We start from the raw sequence: 16,097 nt of genomic DNA, 5'->3' as shown, positions 1-16,097 counted from the left end.
CAAAGTGTATGAAAATATATATAAGATTTCCACATTAATTTTTATTGTATTTATTGAATTCAAAACTATCCTATTATTATGATCAACTTTTAAAACTATGTTTTAATGAAAAAGGTGTAAAATTGGATACATTCAGAAAGTAGATTTAGAAAATAAATTACATAAGTATGTTTTAAGTTAATTAGATCCGAAGGTATGTTTTTAATTTCTAAACATTGTAGGTTGTAAGTAAATTACAATGTTTTAAATACCGGTATGAACCGGCCGGTTATACCGGTTAACCGGATATTAGACACGGACCCGGTACGATAAAGGTTGGTAAAACACGTATACGGCATTTCTTATGTACCGGTGGTAAATCCGGTTCTACATGTTTAAACCGTTAATTATATATCAGAATGTGTGTTTTTAATTTCTATACATATAATAATAATAGATGTAAAGTTTGATTGATACGTGTTTATAGAGTTTGCCTTTTTCATATATTTGGAAATTACTTTACAAATTCATTCCTTGGTACGGATTTTTTTAAAACCATTCATATGAATGATCATACCCTTTTTGTGCTATCTATTCTTTGTAATCAAAAGTTAAACAATCAAATCTTGGTAAAGTTGGAGATTCTTGATCCCCCGATACCACTCTAATTACACCGCCGATTTGTTAGTCATCGAGGAGAACAACAAGCCTAAGAGTGAATGTTGTAGGATCGCATTATGAGTAAGCAGAGAGAAACTATACTATATACATTATAACATGAATCAGACTGAAGCTTGAAATGTGAATCGAACCGAATTCGAATTCTTATATCAAGTCCTAGATATCATCATCTTGCTGCCGTTCTAAAAATACATATCAATCTTGCACGATTATTTATATTTATATTTATATTTATATTTATATATACTACAAAACCAATGTGGGGGAATAGTGCCAAGCTATTGTCCGGCATTCCCCCATTAGCTTGAACAAACCTAATTAAACTTACGAATTTGCCCTCTGCTAAAATTTTGATTTTTCCCCGCTTCAAAATTACAGCCATTGTTTTAGTGCCAGGTTGCTGCCTAGCATTCCTCCATTGGCTCGAACAAATTACGATTTAACCCCCAGTTAAAATTACGAATTTGCCCCTGCTCACGATTTTGCCTTTGTTAAAAATTATAGTATGGTCATCGCTTTAGATTCAGACAAATTACAGTTTTACCCCCAGCTCTGAATTACATTATTTCCATCTTTTTACACTTTTTTTTAGCAAAACTGTGGTAATGGTTTTTATTTTTTATTTTATTTTTAGGGTAGTAGTGTTCCAGAGATCCACTTAACAGGAGAAGGGGAGGGAAAATGGGGTTTTTTTGGCCTGAAAATAGTCTTTCCAATTTGGAAAGACATGAAGGGGAGGGGAGGGAAGGGGAGGGATTTTTAACTCGGGAACACACCGTTAATATGTATTTGAATTGAATATAAAAAGCAGGATCCATAGTCCCCCCATACACAACAAGCCTTCTAGAACATTCTATAAAATTGCAACTTCAGCCCATCAAGCTTCAACCTTGCATAATCAAACAAAAATTCTCATACACGCAGCCCCAAGTTACCGCCTACTCCCCCTACCTTGTTGGAGAAGATAATCCGATTTTAATCACTGCCTGGTATATATACATACATACATACATACATACAAATCTATACGTACATTCCAACTTGCTTGCAAAACATTTATACTTTCATTTTTTTTGCTTCTTTTGTTTTAGTTTAGGTTTCTTATGCATTGATTGATTGAAATCGGGAAATTTTGGATATTTTTACAGGTCGATTTTGTTATGCTACTTACAAATATTCAAGAACTAATGCTAAATCACATGTTATTATTTTGGTTATGTATGCATGGTATACATGTACCGTACAACTACAAAAACTGTTTTCGAGATGTTTGTTTCGTTCTTGGATTATTTTACGTTATGCATCTTGATACGAGTCTGATTTGTGCACAATGGGGAGAATTTAGGGTTATGTGCCCTAGATTTGATGAACTTTCCATGTAATGTTGTTGCATAAATGGATATTCTTTTATTTTTTTTCGTTTAAACTCTAAAATTGTTTGTTTGTTTAATTAACAGCTCATTGTTTGTTGGACAAAGGGGTATCTTGCAACTTGTGGAGAAATGGTAAGTTGGTGATGTTGATTTACTCGAGTATTGTATTAATAGGCTTTTAGGGATGTTTTAGTATAAGGTTCAATTAGCTATTGTGTACATTACAAGAAGAGATGACAAAGTGCAAATGTGGTTACCCTATTATGCTTTATATTAAAGGCAAATCGGGTTTAAATAATCCCAACTCACTGTTATTGGTCAATAATAATCCCAACTCATTTAATCACCAATAATAATCCGAACTATTCACTTTTGTTTGTAAAATACTTCCAGTTAAAAAAACACTAACTAGGTTAAAAAATTGCTGATGTGGCTTGCCACGTCACCTGCCACATCAGCTGCCATGTCATCAAAATATGCCACGTAGACTGCCACATCAGCTGCCACGTCATCAAAATATGCCACGTGGCAAGCCACATCAGCAATTTTTTTAACCTAGTTAGTGTTTTTTTAACTTGGAGTATTTTACAAACAAAAGTGAATAGTTCGGATTATTATTGGTGATTAAATGAGTTGGGATTATTATTGACCAATAAGAGTGAGTTGGGATTATTTAAATCCAATTTGCCTATGTTAAATAAAATAGCGACTGGACGGGACGGGACGGGACCCACAAATCGAACTACGTGAAAATTGAGAAAAAGGGAAATGCATCGTGTAACTAGAGTTTTTATTTGTTAAATGTTCAAATACGATAATACACATAACCTGTTATTGCGGTACTTTGTTTTCATTGATAATAAATAAATATATGTGTGTTATGCTCAAAGAATGTGATTTCGGTCATTCGTATTTCATAATATGCTTACTTTACATGTAGATCATAATATCATATCCAATATATGCGTCATTTAAATAAATGATTATCTTTATGTAGGATGACAATTCTTCTGATGCTGGAAGTGATAATGTTGACTGGAATACTGAAGATGAGCTTGAGATAGCGGATATATCATCACCTTCCTCATTTTCCATGAGTACCACTGGTAATGCAGCAGGAGTTACAACTGAAGTTGGGGAGGTAGTTATATAAATATGTAATTCCACACACTGGTCCGCACGGGTTGTTATTAGATTTTGTCTTTTTTTGCAAACTTACTGTTGTTTCTTTGATTTGGTGGATGTAGTCAACTTCTTCTAGCAGTCATCCCTCTAAGATTGTTAATGACTTTCTCAAAATGGGATTTCCGGAAGCAATGGTGACTAAAGTCATAAGTGAACTTGGTAATAGTGTAGTTTTGGTTTGGTTTCTTTCTTTAATTACATGTTTTCCATCTTGTTGTACTCATAATTTGATTTGTTTCCAGGAGAAAATAATACGGAGGCGATACTTGACACGTTACTTACATATTCTGTGAGTTTTCTTTACGCCTTTTCTTTTTGTCTATTTGATTATATACGTCTTATTATATCTATATTTTTAAAGTCGTAATTTCAACAATTTACTTGCGTAGAGTTTGGTTTTGTATCAAACGGGCCAAGTAAAAGAAATCGGCTAAATAGGTAAATGTATTGTTATTAATTCAAAGTATTGCAGGTTGTTGATGACATTCCCGAGCAAGAAACTAGATCCAACGATCGAAATATAATCCCTCAAAGCAATTTCGAGAGGGAGTTCTTCTCTGATCTCGATAGCGATTTTAGTGATGTAAGTCCTGCTTTCGTCTTTTGTTTATAACTTACAATTTATGTTCAAGTTCACATGATTAAATTGGATCCAATATGGGTCTTGAATGTATTTAGCATATTGACTATTTTAGTGTTTTCCAGGAAGACGACAGTGCTGAGTCTTTTGAAAAAGATGACCCGGTGGTGAGTCTGATTGATATGGGGTACTCACCTAATGAAGCTTCAGCTGCGGTTAGCAGATGTGGTGTGTGCTTATTTTAATCTTTAAAGTTTAAACGGATGAACACAATATTATTATAAACTGGACCCATAAACATGAGGTGTTTACATTTGTAGGAATAGATGCACCGTTGTCGGAGCTGGTAGATTTCATCAGTGCAGCTCATTTATCAAAGGAAGCCGACGCTGAAATGGACAAACTGTATTTCAGCTCGCATCCATTGGTATGTAATTCATCATGTATTATAACTCACATGCTTCTATATGTTGGTTAGTTAGTTAGTTAGTTACATTCTTCTGTTGTTTATGGACAGCAAAAGGACAAGAAAAGGAAGCTACCAAAAGAAAAAAGTCATAGTATAAAAAGGTATCCCAAAATCGAGAGAAAAAGAAGGGACGATGACGATGACGCCCTCCACCTTCCAAACCCGATGATCGGGTTCGGTGTTCCTCGAGAATCGTTTCAAGTGGTTTCCAGAACCCTTCGAAGAGAAGCTATTGGCCCGCCATATTTTCTCTATGAAAATGTAGCTCTTACACCAAAAGGCGTTTGGAACACGATTAAAAGTCATCTGTACGAAATCGAGCCCGAATTCGTGGATTCTAAATTCTTCTGTGCTGCAGCAAGAAAAAGAGGTTACATTCATAACCTTCCATTAAACGATAGGTTCCCGATTCAGCCATTACCTCCGCGATCTATCTTTCAAGCTCTGCCGGCAACCGAAAAATGGTGGCCGTCTTGGGACGACAGAGAACAGTTGAATTGCATACTGACATGTGTAGGAAGTGCTCAACTAACAGATAGGATTCGAACTGCCCTTGAAAAATATGACGGTGTGCCGGATAAGCATGTTAAGAAATATGTCATGGGTCAAGTCAAGAAATGGAACCTGGTCTGGACCGGGAAGAATAAGGTTGCACCCCTTGAGCCTGATGAGATTGAGCTCATAATGGGCTACCCACTCTATCATACAAGAGGTTATTCAAGATCTGAAAGATATAAAGGACTCGGGAATGCATTTCAGGTGTGACCTGTTTTCTTTTTAGATATCTTTTATGTTGATTTTAGTTGTTTGACCCGTTAGAATTAATCTCAACTCACACTTATAATCAAGCATGTTAAAGTTGTCGAATGATCTAACATTTACATTGATTATTTATTTGTGTTTAGGTTGATACAGTTGCTTACCAGCTATCTGTACTAAAGAGTTTGTACCCAGAGGGTATGAACGTTCTTTCGCTTTTCTCTGGGATCGGTGGGGCTGAAGTTGCACTGCACAAGCTCGGGATTCCAATGAAGAATGTAGTCTCTGTTGAGAAATCGAATGTGTGCAGACGCATTATCGAAGGCTGGTGGGAGCAAACTAACCAAGAAGGAAAATTGATTCACGTATCAGATGTGCGAGAGGTGACAGATGGGAAATTAGAGGGGTGGATTAGGTCTTTTGGTGGGTTTGATCTTGTGATTGGGGGGAGCCCATGCAACAACCTTGCTGGTGGCAATAGGCGGACACGTGATGGGCTTGAAGGTGAACACTCTTCTCTTTTTTTTGACTATGTCCGTATCCTCGACACGGTGAAAATTATTATGGGTACGACTTAGACGACGTTGGGTTATTGATTCTCATCTTTGTTTTTTATGAACAAGTTCCACTATCATATCTCTTAATATATGGAAGGAAGCAAGACTCCATGATGGATATTAAATGTTGAAAATGAATGAACACTACTTGGGTTGTTGAAGACTAGCTATGTATTTATCATATTTTGTTATACATACATACATACACGTACGTACTCATGCATATGTTAAATGATTGTTGTTACTTAACATTTTTTTATATATGTAGAATGTGATTTGAGATTGATTAGTTTGGCTCTTACTACTGGACAACCATTAAAGTACATGTGCAACTTGTAAATGGTTTATTGGTTGAAACTTAACCAAAATTAGCAGGATCCAATCCAATAGATAATCCATACCCACAAGCCAATTGATGATAAACTTCAAGAAACTCAACGGATTATACTCAAAGGTAGAAACTTTGATACAATAACCGCTGATGCAAGAAATTCTTGCCACACCCAGATACCAATTTATGATAAACTTAAAGAAATCTAACAAACAGATAATACTCAAAAGGTAGAAACCTTGATACAAGAAGAAAATCTTGCCACACCCAGATGCCAGTGGATGAAGAAGTTGCAAAAATTTCACTACAATTACTCAAACATAGACGGGGCAATCTTGACTCAAAGCCTTTCAAGTGGGTCAATTTGGGTTGCTTTTAAAATTATAGGGGTTGGTTTGGGTAAGGTATTTTAACTTGACCCAAAGCCTTCCAAGTGGGTCAAATTGGGTTGCTTTTAAAATTATAGGGGTTGGTTTGGGTAAGGTATTTTAACTAAATGGGTCACAATGGGTCACTTGAAATTCTATCTTGTTATTTTCGGGTCAAAGCGGGTCGACAACATTAAAGAAATCGGTCGATGTGGGTTAGTGTCTTAAAGAAACGGGGCAGGTTTCGAATCGGAATGGGTTTCGAGCCGGCACAAGTATTTGCACGAGACGGTTTACGGCACGAAACGGGTTTTGGATCGTAACGGGTTCAGTTCAAATTGAGTTTCGGGCCGAGACGGGTTTCGGCACGACACAGGTTTTGGATCGGAACGGGGTCGGTTCGGGCCAACACGGGTTTCGGATCGCAACAGGTTTTTGGCCGACACGAGTTTCCGCATGAGACGAGTTTCGTACGGTTTCGACGCGTACCGTTTCGACGCAAACCGTTTCGACAAATACCGTTTCGACGCGTACCGTTTCGAATCGAACCGTTTCGACCCGTACCGTTTCGACCAGTACCGTCTCGAATCGAATCTTATGACAAAAGTGACACCAACCCAGGGCATGAAAGACAAGATGTCAACCATTGTCAAATTGAGTTAAACTCTGATGATGAAAAGTGAACTGAGATCTTTTATGTTGCTGCAAAACTTGAACCAAACGTATTGATGTTTGCACTCGACGTTTCATGTAGTCAAGTTAACACTGAAAAGTAAAGTGAAGGATTCTTTGTGAGTAGTAATCTTTGGACCCTTAAAGAAATCCTATGTTGACCAACCGAAGAAAAGTCAGCTCTATTGTTTTTATTATGATGTTGGTAAGTTTATCGGCCCATTACAAATATTAGATATAGGTCTATCCTGTTAATATTTAAAATCCACAGACGAACAAGACCTATTTTTTATACAGGTCAACCCGAAATCAACCGAAAAAAAACTGACCCGAACCGACCCGAAACCCATTCTGACCCGGACTCATTTCGACCCGAACCAAAACAACCTTTTTTTATGATTGACCTGTTTTGACCCGAACCTATTTTGACCCATGACCCGACCCGGCCCAACCCGTTTGCCAGGTCTACTCAAACAACATACATCTACCAGAAATAATTCACTTATAATTTTGGTTTTGACTGTGTCGATTAAATTTGCTTTTCATATGTAAGGTGTTGAGTACAGAATGCCAATCTTGTACGTTTTATGTAGTCAAACTCATGTTAATAAAAAGGGAATTATTGTACGCTAGTTCTTCTACTTATTAATAAAGATATATGAAACAACGGATTAGGATCAAATACAAAGGATCCTAGTTCTTTTACTTTTTTTTTTTTTGCCGAGGGAGTGGGGGTTTAGGTTTTTGGGTGGGGGTAGGGGTGGGGGTGGGTGTTTAGTTTTTTTTTTTTTTTTTTTTTTTTTCATATCTATATCTTTTATATCATTCCACATGAAAAAGGGCAATTACAAAGCAATGGCAGGTAGTCGGGCAACAAGTTGCGCCGCCACCCCCTTTTGAATAGAAAAACCAATTCTACTAAACACAAAGTTTGAAACCTTTAGCGACGAAGAATTACTATTAACGACTTTTTGAACCCGATTCAAGAGTCGTACAGCGTCAGGAGCGAGACCACCAAAGGTATCAAACGCAAACGGGACAAACACATGTTGATTCTCCCGGCAAGCTTTGTCATGTTTTGCCACTTTCTCGCCTCTGCCTTGAGCACCGCTTGCCCTACGACAAAGCCCTTGTCCTTGAGTCCGACAAGGGGGGAGACTCCAGTTAGATCTACACAAGCGTGTTTCCCCCCTTCCCATCCAAACACAAGGATGTCCGCCGGGCGTAAAGTGGACCTCCCCTCTAAGGGGTCAGTAAGGAAATTTACTGGAGCCTCCTTTTTGGCAGAGATCCCGGCCCGCTTAAGAACATCACATAACACATCTCTCACCCAATCATGCCGATATTTAAACCCTGGTAGCTCTTTACAGTGGATCGCGTGCTCGCCGAAAGAATCCAAACACGCTTTGCGGCATACCGGACATGGCTCGTCAACTGGGAACAAAGGAATCATCAGTCGGTATCTAAGGATAGCACGGTATTCCACAGCCGACATGTGTTGCCCCAAGCCTTCAATTGGTGTGACAGACAGAAAATCCTGAGCATGTGGGGCACGTAGACATTCAAACACAGCTCTTTGCCGAGGGGATAAAACAAACTTCTCTTCAAACCTCTTGACAATTTCTCCATATAAGGCATTCGCCAGAATTTTCTGGGATTTAGGAGGGGCGGTGTCTTTAATGTAGAAACCGCCAATATCAAGGTCGGGAAGAGAACTATGCAAAAGGTCCAACGCACTCTTGTAATCGGAGTCTAAAACATCCCCACCACATTCTCGGAGTATGTGGTCTTGTAAACCCCAAGATTGGGCCCTTGAAGCCACGAAAGCATATGAAGAGGCATCCTCGGCCGTACAAATCCCTAAGCCTCCGAACCGGGTCGGGAGAGAAGCCAACCTCCACTGGAGATCACCAAAAAAGGCACCCCCACAAACAACAATATCCTCTAATGCTCCCCGGAGGCCTTCATCAAAAACAGAGACAGCTCCCCTGACCAAAGAAGGTTGACACGTTCGAAGACCAAACAACAATTTAGCAACACTCATACAAGAACGAAGTAAGAGGAGCTCGCTCTGAGGGTCCCGTAGGCGTTTAAGGCACCTCATTAGCTCGACTGCACAGTTCGCTCTTTTAAGAGCCATACCACTAATAAACTCTGCATCACGACTAACGGCACCCCTCAGGAGTTTCACACCCAGCATCGGCCTCCCAATCCCCTGAGGGAATAAGCCCTCCTGAACCTTTACACCATTGCAGGTTGGCCAAAAAACTTCAGTTTTCTTTATATTAAGTTGAAGCCCTAAGGAAGGACCCTCAGCTCTGATGATATCTAAAGCATTAGCCACTTGGGTGGCATCTCCAATAAGCGTTCCGTCATCTAGGTACCAGGCGTGAAATAGAAGTTTGCAGCGATCCCTTATTCGGTGAACAAGGGGGTGTAGAACAAGGGCAAAAAGGAGGGGCCCCAAGGGATCCCCCTGCTGAACGCCAGTAGAAGACCAAATATACTCATCCCCCACATATAATCTAGCTGGTTGACCATATAAAAAATCGACCCACGTAGAAATAGAAGGACACCTTTTCCTGACCTCGTACAGTAGGGCTGTCCTATCAACCAAATTAAAAGCGTTCGAAAAATCAACAGTAAGCATAGCAAGAGACCCATCTTGGTGGTACTCATTAAGGAACCTGTTCGCACTATGAAGAACGGCCTCTGCCCCACACGGAATCCCTACCCCAAACTGGAAATCGCCAAGGTATTTGGCCATCTCCTTCCCAACACCTTTCATAGCCACCTTGGAGATCACCCTCCTCCAAATCGACCCAACAGCGATAGGCCTAATCCCATTATCTGGTTTGAGAAGAGGTGTAAGAGGAGCAGAAGCAACAAACTCCGCCAGACTCCTCGGGCACCTCCCCCCCAAGCACAAATTAACCATAGCTGAAGTAGCCCTAAGCAGGCTATCAGCACTCACAGACCCCTCCCCACAAAAAGCATCTAAAAGATGTTGGGCCCTTAAGCCGTCTCTCCCGCACGACGTACCTTTGGGGAAAGATTTAATACACCCGAGCACACAATCGGACTCCACCACAAGAGGAGGCTCAGAAGACAAGGAGGCAGGCATGGAAGGAGGGGGCATACATGGGTGCTTAGCCACTAAAGCCTCCAAAGTTTTTTTTAGATTTTTTTTAGGTTTTTGGGGGGTGAGGGTAGTTTTTTTTTAGGTTTTTGGGGGGTGGGGTGGGTGGGGGGGGGGGGGTTTGGTTTTTTGGGGGTTTTTTTGGTGAGGTATAGTTTTTTTTTTTTGTTTTTTTTGCCGTGGGGGGGGGGGTTTAGGTTTTTGGGTGGGGAGGGGGGGTTAGGTTTTTGGGTAGTGGTGGTGGTGGTGGGGTGGGGGTGGGTGTTTAGGTTTTTGGTGGTGATGTAGTGGGTTTAGTTTTAGCTTATTGGACACTTGTCACTCTATAAATCTTTCTTACACTTCTTACAATTAGAAGCCTATAACATGAAACAACAATTCCCTTTTCGTTGTGAGTTATAAATTTTGTACTCTTATCACTTTTGCAATCAATCTTATTAATTTCGTTGTGAGTTCTTCTACTTATTAATAAAGATATATGAAGCAACTTTTGATTGAAGAGATTGTTGTTCCTACCCTCGCTAGTCAGCTAGTTTTTAACTTATTTAACGATATACTTATTGAAGGCCTGTTTTGAAGAAATTAGGGATTTTATCTTTTAGCCTTCCTTATTAGAGTTGTTCATGGGTCGCCCTGATTCTCATTGGTCAGTTTTTGGGTTGGAATGAGACCGAGATTCGTAAAGGCGTTGCTTGATAATTGATGTACTAACAAACTCCATTAGTAGAGGTGAAGCCATGCTTTACATAGCAAACTTTAAAACAGAAGTCAAAATATCTAAAGACACTGTGTTCCTGAGTTTTATTAAACGAGAGAAAAGAAAAGATTTGAAAGGAAATAATTTTTAGTTGTGTTCCAGAGTTTCATTAAAAGAGAGAAGAGAAGAGAAAATAAGAGGTTTTTTGCCTAAATTTAATCTTTCCAATTTGGAAAGAAACGGAGAGAAGAGAAAAGAAAATGAGAGAATCATTTCTTTTCTCCTCTTAACTTAACTCGGGAACACAACGAGAGTTTTATAATTGAGTGAAGGACTAATAGATGTGATTTGTGTTGTTTGGCAGCTGGTTTCTTGACAAGAGACTCAAGAATCGTGGAAAGGAAGAAACCTGGTATGGCGAAAGCAAGAAAGAGCTACCAATGGGTCAAGCGTTGATCAACTCAAATACTTTGTTTCACAACATTTGGGATCTTAACTTCCGATATCATACCATCACCCTTTCGGACTTGGAAAAACTCTTCAAGGTAATGCTGGAGCTTGCTTGTGTTAGAACAAAACCGACATGATAAGGCAATTGCTGGATTTTTTGCAGTCTACATTGCAAGTCATATTCAAACACAATTAATATTTTTTTGTGGCCTGTTTCAATGACTATACAAATGTTTTTATTAGATTAATGTATAGCTTTTTGGTTATAAAATTCTCATTTTGGTGTGGAAATGCACGTAGTTTTGTTCATTCTGGACGTCTGATTCATAGTCGTAAATGCACATTACGGAAAAAAAATGTTCAAATAATGTATAATGTTTACTTTCCGCTCACCTATTGAACACTTTTTTTTCCTTAACGAAAATGATTTTATAGGTCACAAAAAATAGACTATACGATGAATGTAACCTTAAAATTCCAAGCAAACAAAAATTTGTTTGGCTACTTTTTACTATTCTGGAAAGTAAAGAAATTCCAACGCTAAAAATCAAAGAAATTTTTATCATTGAGCAAGAATCCTTGATAAAAAAAATTGAATAGTTGTATGATCTCATTACACATTAATATATTTACATTGATAATCCTAATTAACATTAACCCATTTATAAATTTGAATATAAACCTTCATTAAATTGAAGAATGTTACATACACAACCAAAGAAATAACTTGATACAAGCATCACCATTAAAGAACATATACTAAGCCCTACCTTTGTCAAATGTATCATAATTCATAGAATAAACTCGAAAGTAATTCCAACATTTAATAATATTGCGGCCCTATACTCCTGTACTCGAGTTGAACCTAACCTGATGATCCTCATCCTAAGTAGTTAATGCAGTAAAATATCGGATATTTGTCAAGGACCGATATTTGAGATATCGGTTATCGCGGTGGGATAACGGTAATTTTAATATCATGCTAAATTTATATATATAGCAATTTAACACTAACAATTGTAATAAGTAAGAACTGACACTAACATTTAACAGTAACAACTAACAATTAAGACTTAAAACACTAATAGCAGCATTAAGAAGAAAAATGAACAGTAGAAATAAGAGTGGTACTGATATCGGGAAAATCGGTGATTTATCGATCAAATATCGGTCCTATATAAGTCAAATATTGGACAATTTCGCTGATATTATCGGTACCGATATTCCGACCAATATTTTGTACCGCTATCTCGGTAGGGGACCGATAACTAATATATCACTGATATATCTTTTGATATATCGGGATATTAACTACATAGTCCTCATCACCACCAAACCTCATGTGATCATCTCTAAATTCACCCTTACGAAACGAGTTAGGCCTTCCCATAGATGGTTCATGGAACGAGTCAGCCCGACCCATAGGCGGTTCTCTAAACGAACTAGACTGGCCCAGGTTCGGGCCCATGTTTGTTTCACGAAACGAATTAGGCCGACCTAGGTTCGGGCCCGTGTTTGGTTCATGAAACAAATTAGGTCGGCTCATGTTTGTTTCACGAAACGAATTAGGCCGACCTAGGTTCGGGCCCATGTTTGGTTCAGGAAACAAATTAGGTCGGCCCATGTTTGGTTCATGAAACAAATTTGGTCGACCCATGTTTGGTTCATGAGGCGAATTAGGCTGGCCCATGTTTTGTTCACGAAATGAATTTGGACGGCCCATGTTTGGTTCATGAAACAAATTAGGTCGGCCAATGTTTGGTTCATGAAACATATTAGGCCGGCCCATGTTTGGTTCATGAGGTGAATTAGGCTGGCCCATGTTCGGGCCCATGATGGGTTCACCATTATTAGCGACCTTAGCACTCGAAAACCTCTTATCATACCCGAACTCGATATCCCCATCTTTAGTTTGGAACGCGTTACGGCTAGGTTTCATGTCTTTTTCTTGGATGTGTCGACTGCGCTTAGATGGTTTTGAATTGTTATAACGCTTATTGCACAACCGCCCGAGAAAGCAAGCAATTGTGGATATCGCCACAATTACTGCCAGCACAATGAAAACTGCCCCAAACGAGCCATCCGTCTGGGGGTGTGAAGGTGGGCTTGTTTCAGAAGAAACCGGGTAAACTAGCGGAGGCTGATCCGTCTGTTGAACCGACATGTTTCAAAAAACAAGCTAAGATAATTTTGGGAATTTTTGCAAAAAGGTTTTGGCTTAGAGATGTTGGTTGAGTGAGTGCTAAGTTAGAATATGAAGTAAGAAGAATATGAATGAGAAAGTGAGGGGGTATTGGATGGATTATATGTTTTGAAGTAAAAAAGCAAATACTATGAATACTTTAATAAAGGTAAATATTCTGAGTTGATTACTGCATGAGAAGCAAGTGAGTGGTGGTGTCTTATCCGTTCTTTATATGCTTTGTTAGGAGAGAAAGCAATTTTTTGGCTCCTTTGAACATTATCATCTAAAGGCCCCATTCATTGCACACTTTGTTCTTCCTTAATTACTCTATTAAGGGATACTTATTCTTGGACACCTATAAACATATGATATATTTCATATTCATTAGCACACATGACACAACTCCTATGGTACATGCATCTTTCTTTTTTAACTACAATAATTTTTATTCTTCAGCTTTTACATATGTTTTGGTTTAACTTATTTTAACAATTGAGCTAACAATATTCTCTCTTTCCCACGTTACTTTTGGCTTCTTTTCTCTCTTTCTCCCCCCTATACACACACGTACATATGTGTGTGTTGCTTTAGGGGATGCGGAGTGGGGAGCGGCAAAATGGTTTCACCGATCGGCAATGGGTGGCAAACCATTGCCAACCCATTTGCCACATCCATCTTTGACGAAATTGTGGGGAAATCGGTGAGCCAACACCGATGCGGCAAAGGGAAGAAGGAGAGAGAGAGGGGGGGTATGGGGTGGGGTCCATTCCGATCTCAACAAATCACATCTTTTTTCCTTTTTTTTATTTAAAAAGTTTACCACTCCACCAAATGTTTAAACCATTGCCAACACTTTTCAGTAAAGTTTAAACACTTTTAACTTTTTTCCTTTTTTTTTATTTAAAAAGTTTACCACTCCACCAAATGTTTAAACCATTGCCAACACTTTTCAGTAAAGTTTAAACACTTTTAACTGATTGACATGGCGCGCTCTGATTGGTCGGCTTTTTGGTTTGCCACTCCAAAGTGTTTAACCACTCCTTACACCCTTATACCACACACAAGTGTTTGTATTGTTCAACTTCCCACGTTCTTAGAGGCCCTAAGCAAACTACAAAGGTTGGCCCTTTGAATGGGTATAAAGAAAACGTCGGTTCTGTTTTCTTCCTTCTAAGTCTTAGTCGCAAGCACAATATCAAAATTCAAAGATTCAAAGTATCAATTAGGAATTTAGGGAAAACAATGATCAAGTGAATCGCAATATACAGAGATTACTATAAAAATAGTCGTTAACCAACCTGGGTTATCCTCGCGACACCATTAATTCGCCTAATCTCACGTCTAATTTTCCCCAATCGGCGACACCATTGAGCAAAATGGGCATGTGCGACGTTACAGTTAGTGAGAATAACGATGGCGGCCTAAATTAAATACGAACTGCATATTGCTTGGAGTTGGAATTAGGCTCTTTTAATTAAAAATTGGTTATTTATTTGGGCATGATACATAATACACATATGCTATATTAAGATTTTTAAAGTATTTGGAGGCCCTAGGTGATTGCCTAGATTTAAAAGCCTGGCCCTGCAACTTCCTATATATATTTATTAGACGTGAGAAATAATTGATTAACCAGATCATGACGTTACGATAACCAAAATGGCCAGACTAATTAATCTTAAAACTAGAGGTGTTACGTCTAGGAAACAAGTCATTAACATATTCAACTCAACTAACCATAAATGTTTCGACCATCAAAATCAATAAAATCTCAGGAAACCCTATTATATTCTTGAGGTTTTTACTAGTTTTGAATTTTTTTTCTTGAATCGTTCATGAGTATTGATCATTCGTTCATATTATGATGTTAGAAACACTTTTCACGGTTATAGTTTATTTGAATTTAGATGTATTCAAACGCTTACCACCTGTCAAAGGTTAGACAAAGAAAAGGTTAAAGAAACATATAAGGGTGTACGGGGTGGGTTAGGCAAACCCATCGGCAACCCCACATGCCGAGAGGCATGTCCACTACCACCCCTTGTGCCGATCGGCAATGATGATGAAGACCTGATTTCGGCGAGCAGTTGTCGTTGACCCATACCCAAATCAACCAATCACATGTTTTCGTTTTTTTAATGGTTTGCCTAATCTCATTTTAGACGTACACCCCTTATGTTTTTTGGGCAATAGACAAAAATGAGAGTCAAATTACATGACACAACATGATTGGGTGGGGGGAAACTTTGCCTAATTCCCTTATACATCCATCCCTTACACCCTAAAGGAACTTTCTTTTTACCGAAAGATATGTGTGTTGGAGATGCGATTAAAGGAAAAGCGAAATACGTAGGAATATAAACCCGTGTCCATACACCCTCGTACACTCACTTTTATTTTATTCCTTTACTTTTTCTGCATTTTCTCTCTTGTGGGAATCATTTGTTGACTTGTTTAGTTGTTTTCCTTGAACGATACTATTGTATATATTCTTTTCTTTGATATATCTTATGGACAATAATTATAATCTTTAATGTAACAAGATTTAATAAAATGAAATCAGTTGATAGTTATTCAATCGTATTCATATGTATGTAGCTTACTATATATAATCTAGTTTTCGTTATCATATATACACGTTAAATGTTTATAAAGTTTTGAAATTTAGATTA

At 38.4% G+C, this 16,097-nt stretch overlaps 2 protein-coding genes across 2 annotated transcripts; one reads left to right on the top strand and one right to left on the bottom strand.

Moving 5' to 3' along the window:
- The first annotated feature begins 1,520 nt into the window (after nt 1–1,520).
- LOC110870727 (DNA (cytosine-5)-methyltransferase DRM2) lies at nt 1,521–5,744 on the top strand. Its single transcript, XM_022119894.1, has 10 exons — nt 1,521–1,649; nt 2,118–2,165; nt 3,031–3,174; nt 3,281–3,377; nt 3,461–3,507; nt 3,691–3,801; nt 3,924–4,026; nt 4,119–4,225; nt 4,316–5,026; nt 5,173–5,744. The coding sequence occupies exons 2-10, from the start codon at nt 2,163–2,165 to the stop codon at nt 5,602–5,604; spliced, it is 1,755 nt and encodes a 584-aa protein (XP_021975586.1). The 5' UTR covers nt 1,521–1,649; nt 2,118–2,162; the 3' UTR covers nt 5,605–5,744.
- Nucleotides 5,745–11,907: 6,163 nt separating this feature from the next.
- On the bottom strand, nt 11,908–13,539 carry LOC110871687. The gene has a single exon (XM_022120405.2). The coding sequence runs from the start codon at nt 13,402–13,404 to the stop codon at nt 12,517–12,519; it is 888 nt and encodes a 295-aa protein (XP_021976097.1). The 5' UTR covers nt 13,405–13,539; the 3' UTR covers nt 11,908–12,516.
- Between the last annotated feature and the right edge of the window lie 2,558 nt (nt 13,540–16,097).

This window comes from Helianthus annuus, chromosome 8, assembly GCF_002127325.2.
Source record: "Helianthus annuus cultivar XRQ/B chromosome 8, HanXRQr2.0-SUNRISE, whole genome shotgun sequence".
In the NCBI taxonomy this organism is placed as follows: Eukaryota; Viridiplantae; Streptophyta; class Magnoliopsida; order Asterales; family Asteraceae; genus Helianthus; species Helianthus annuus.
This window is presented reverse-complemented; position numbering and strand designations above follow the sequence as displayed.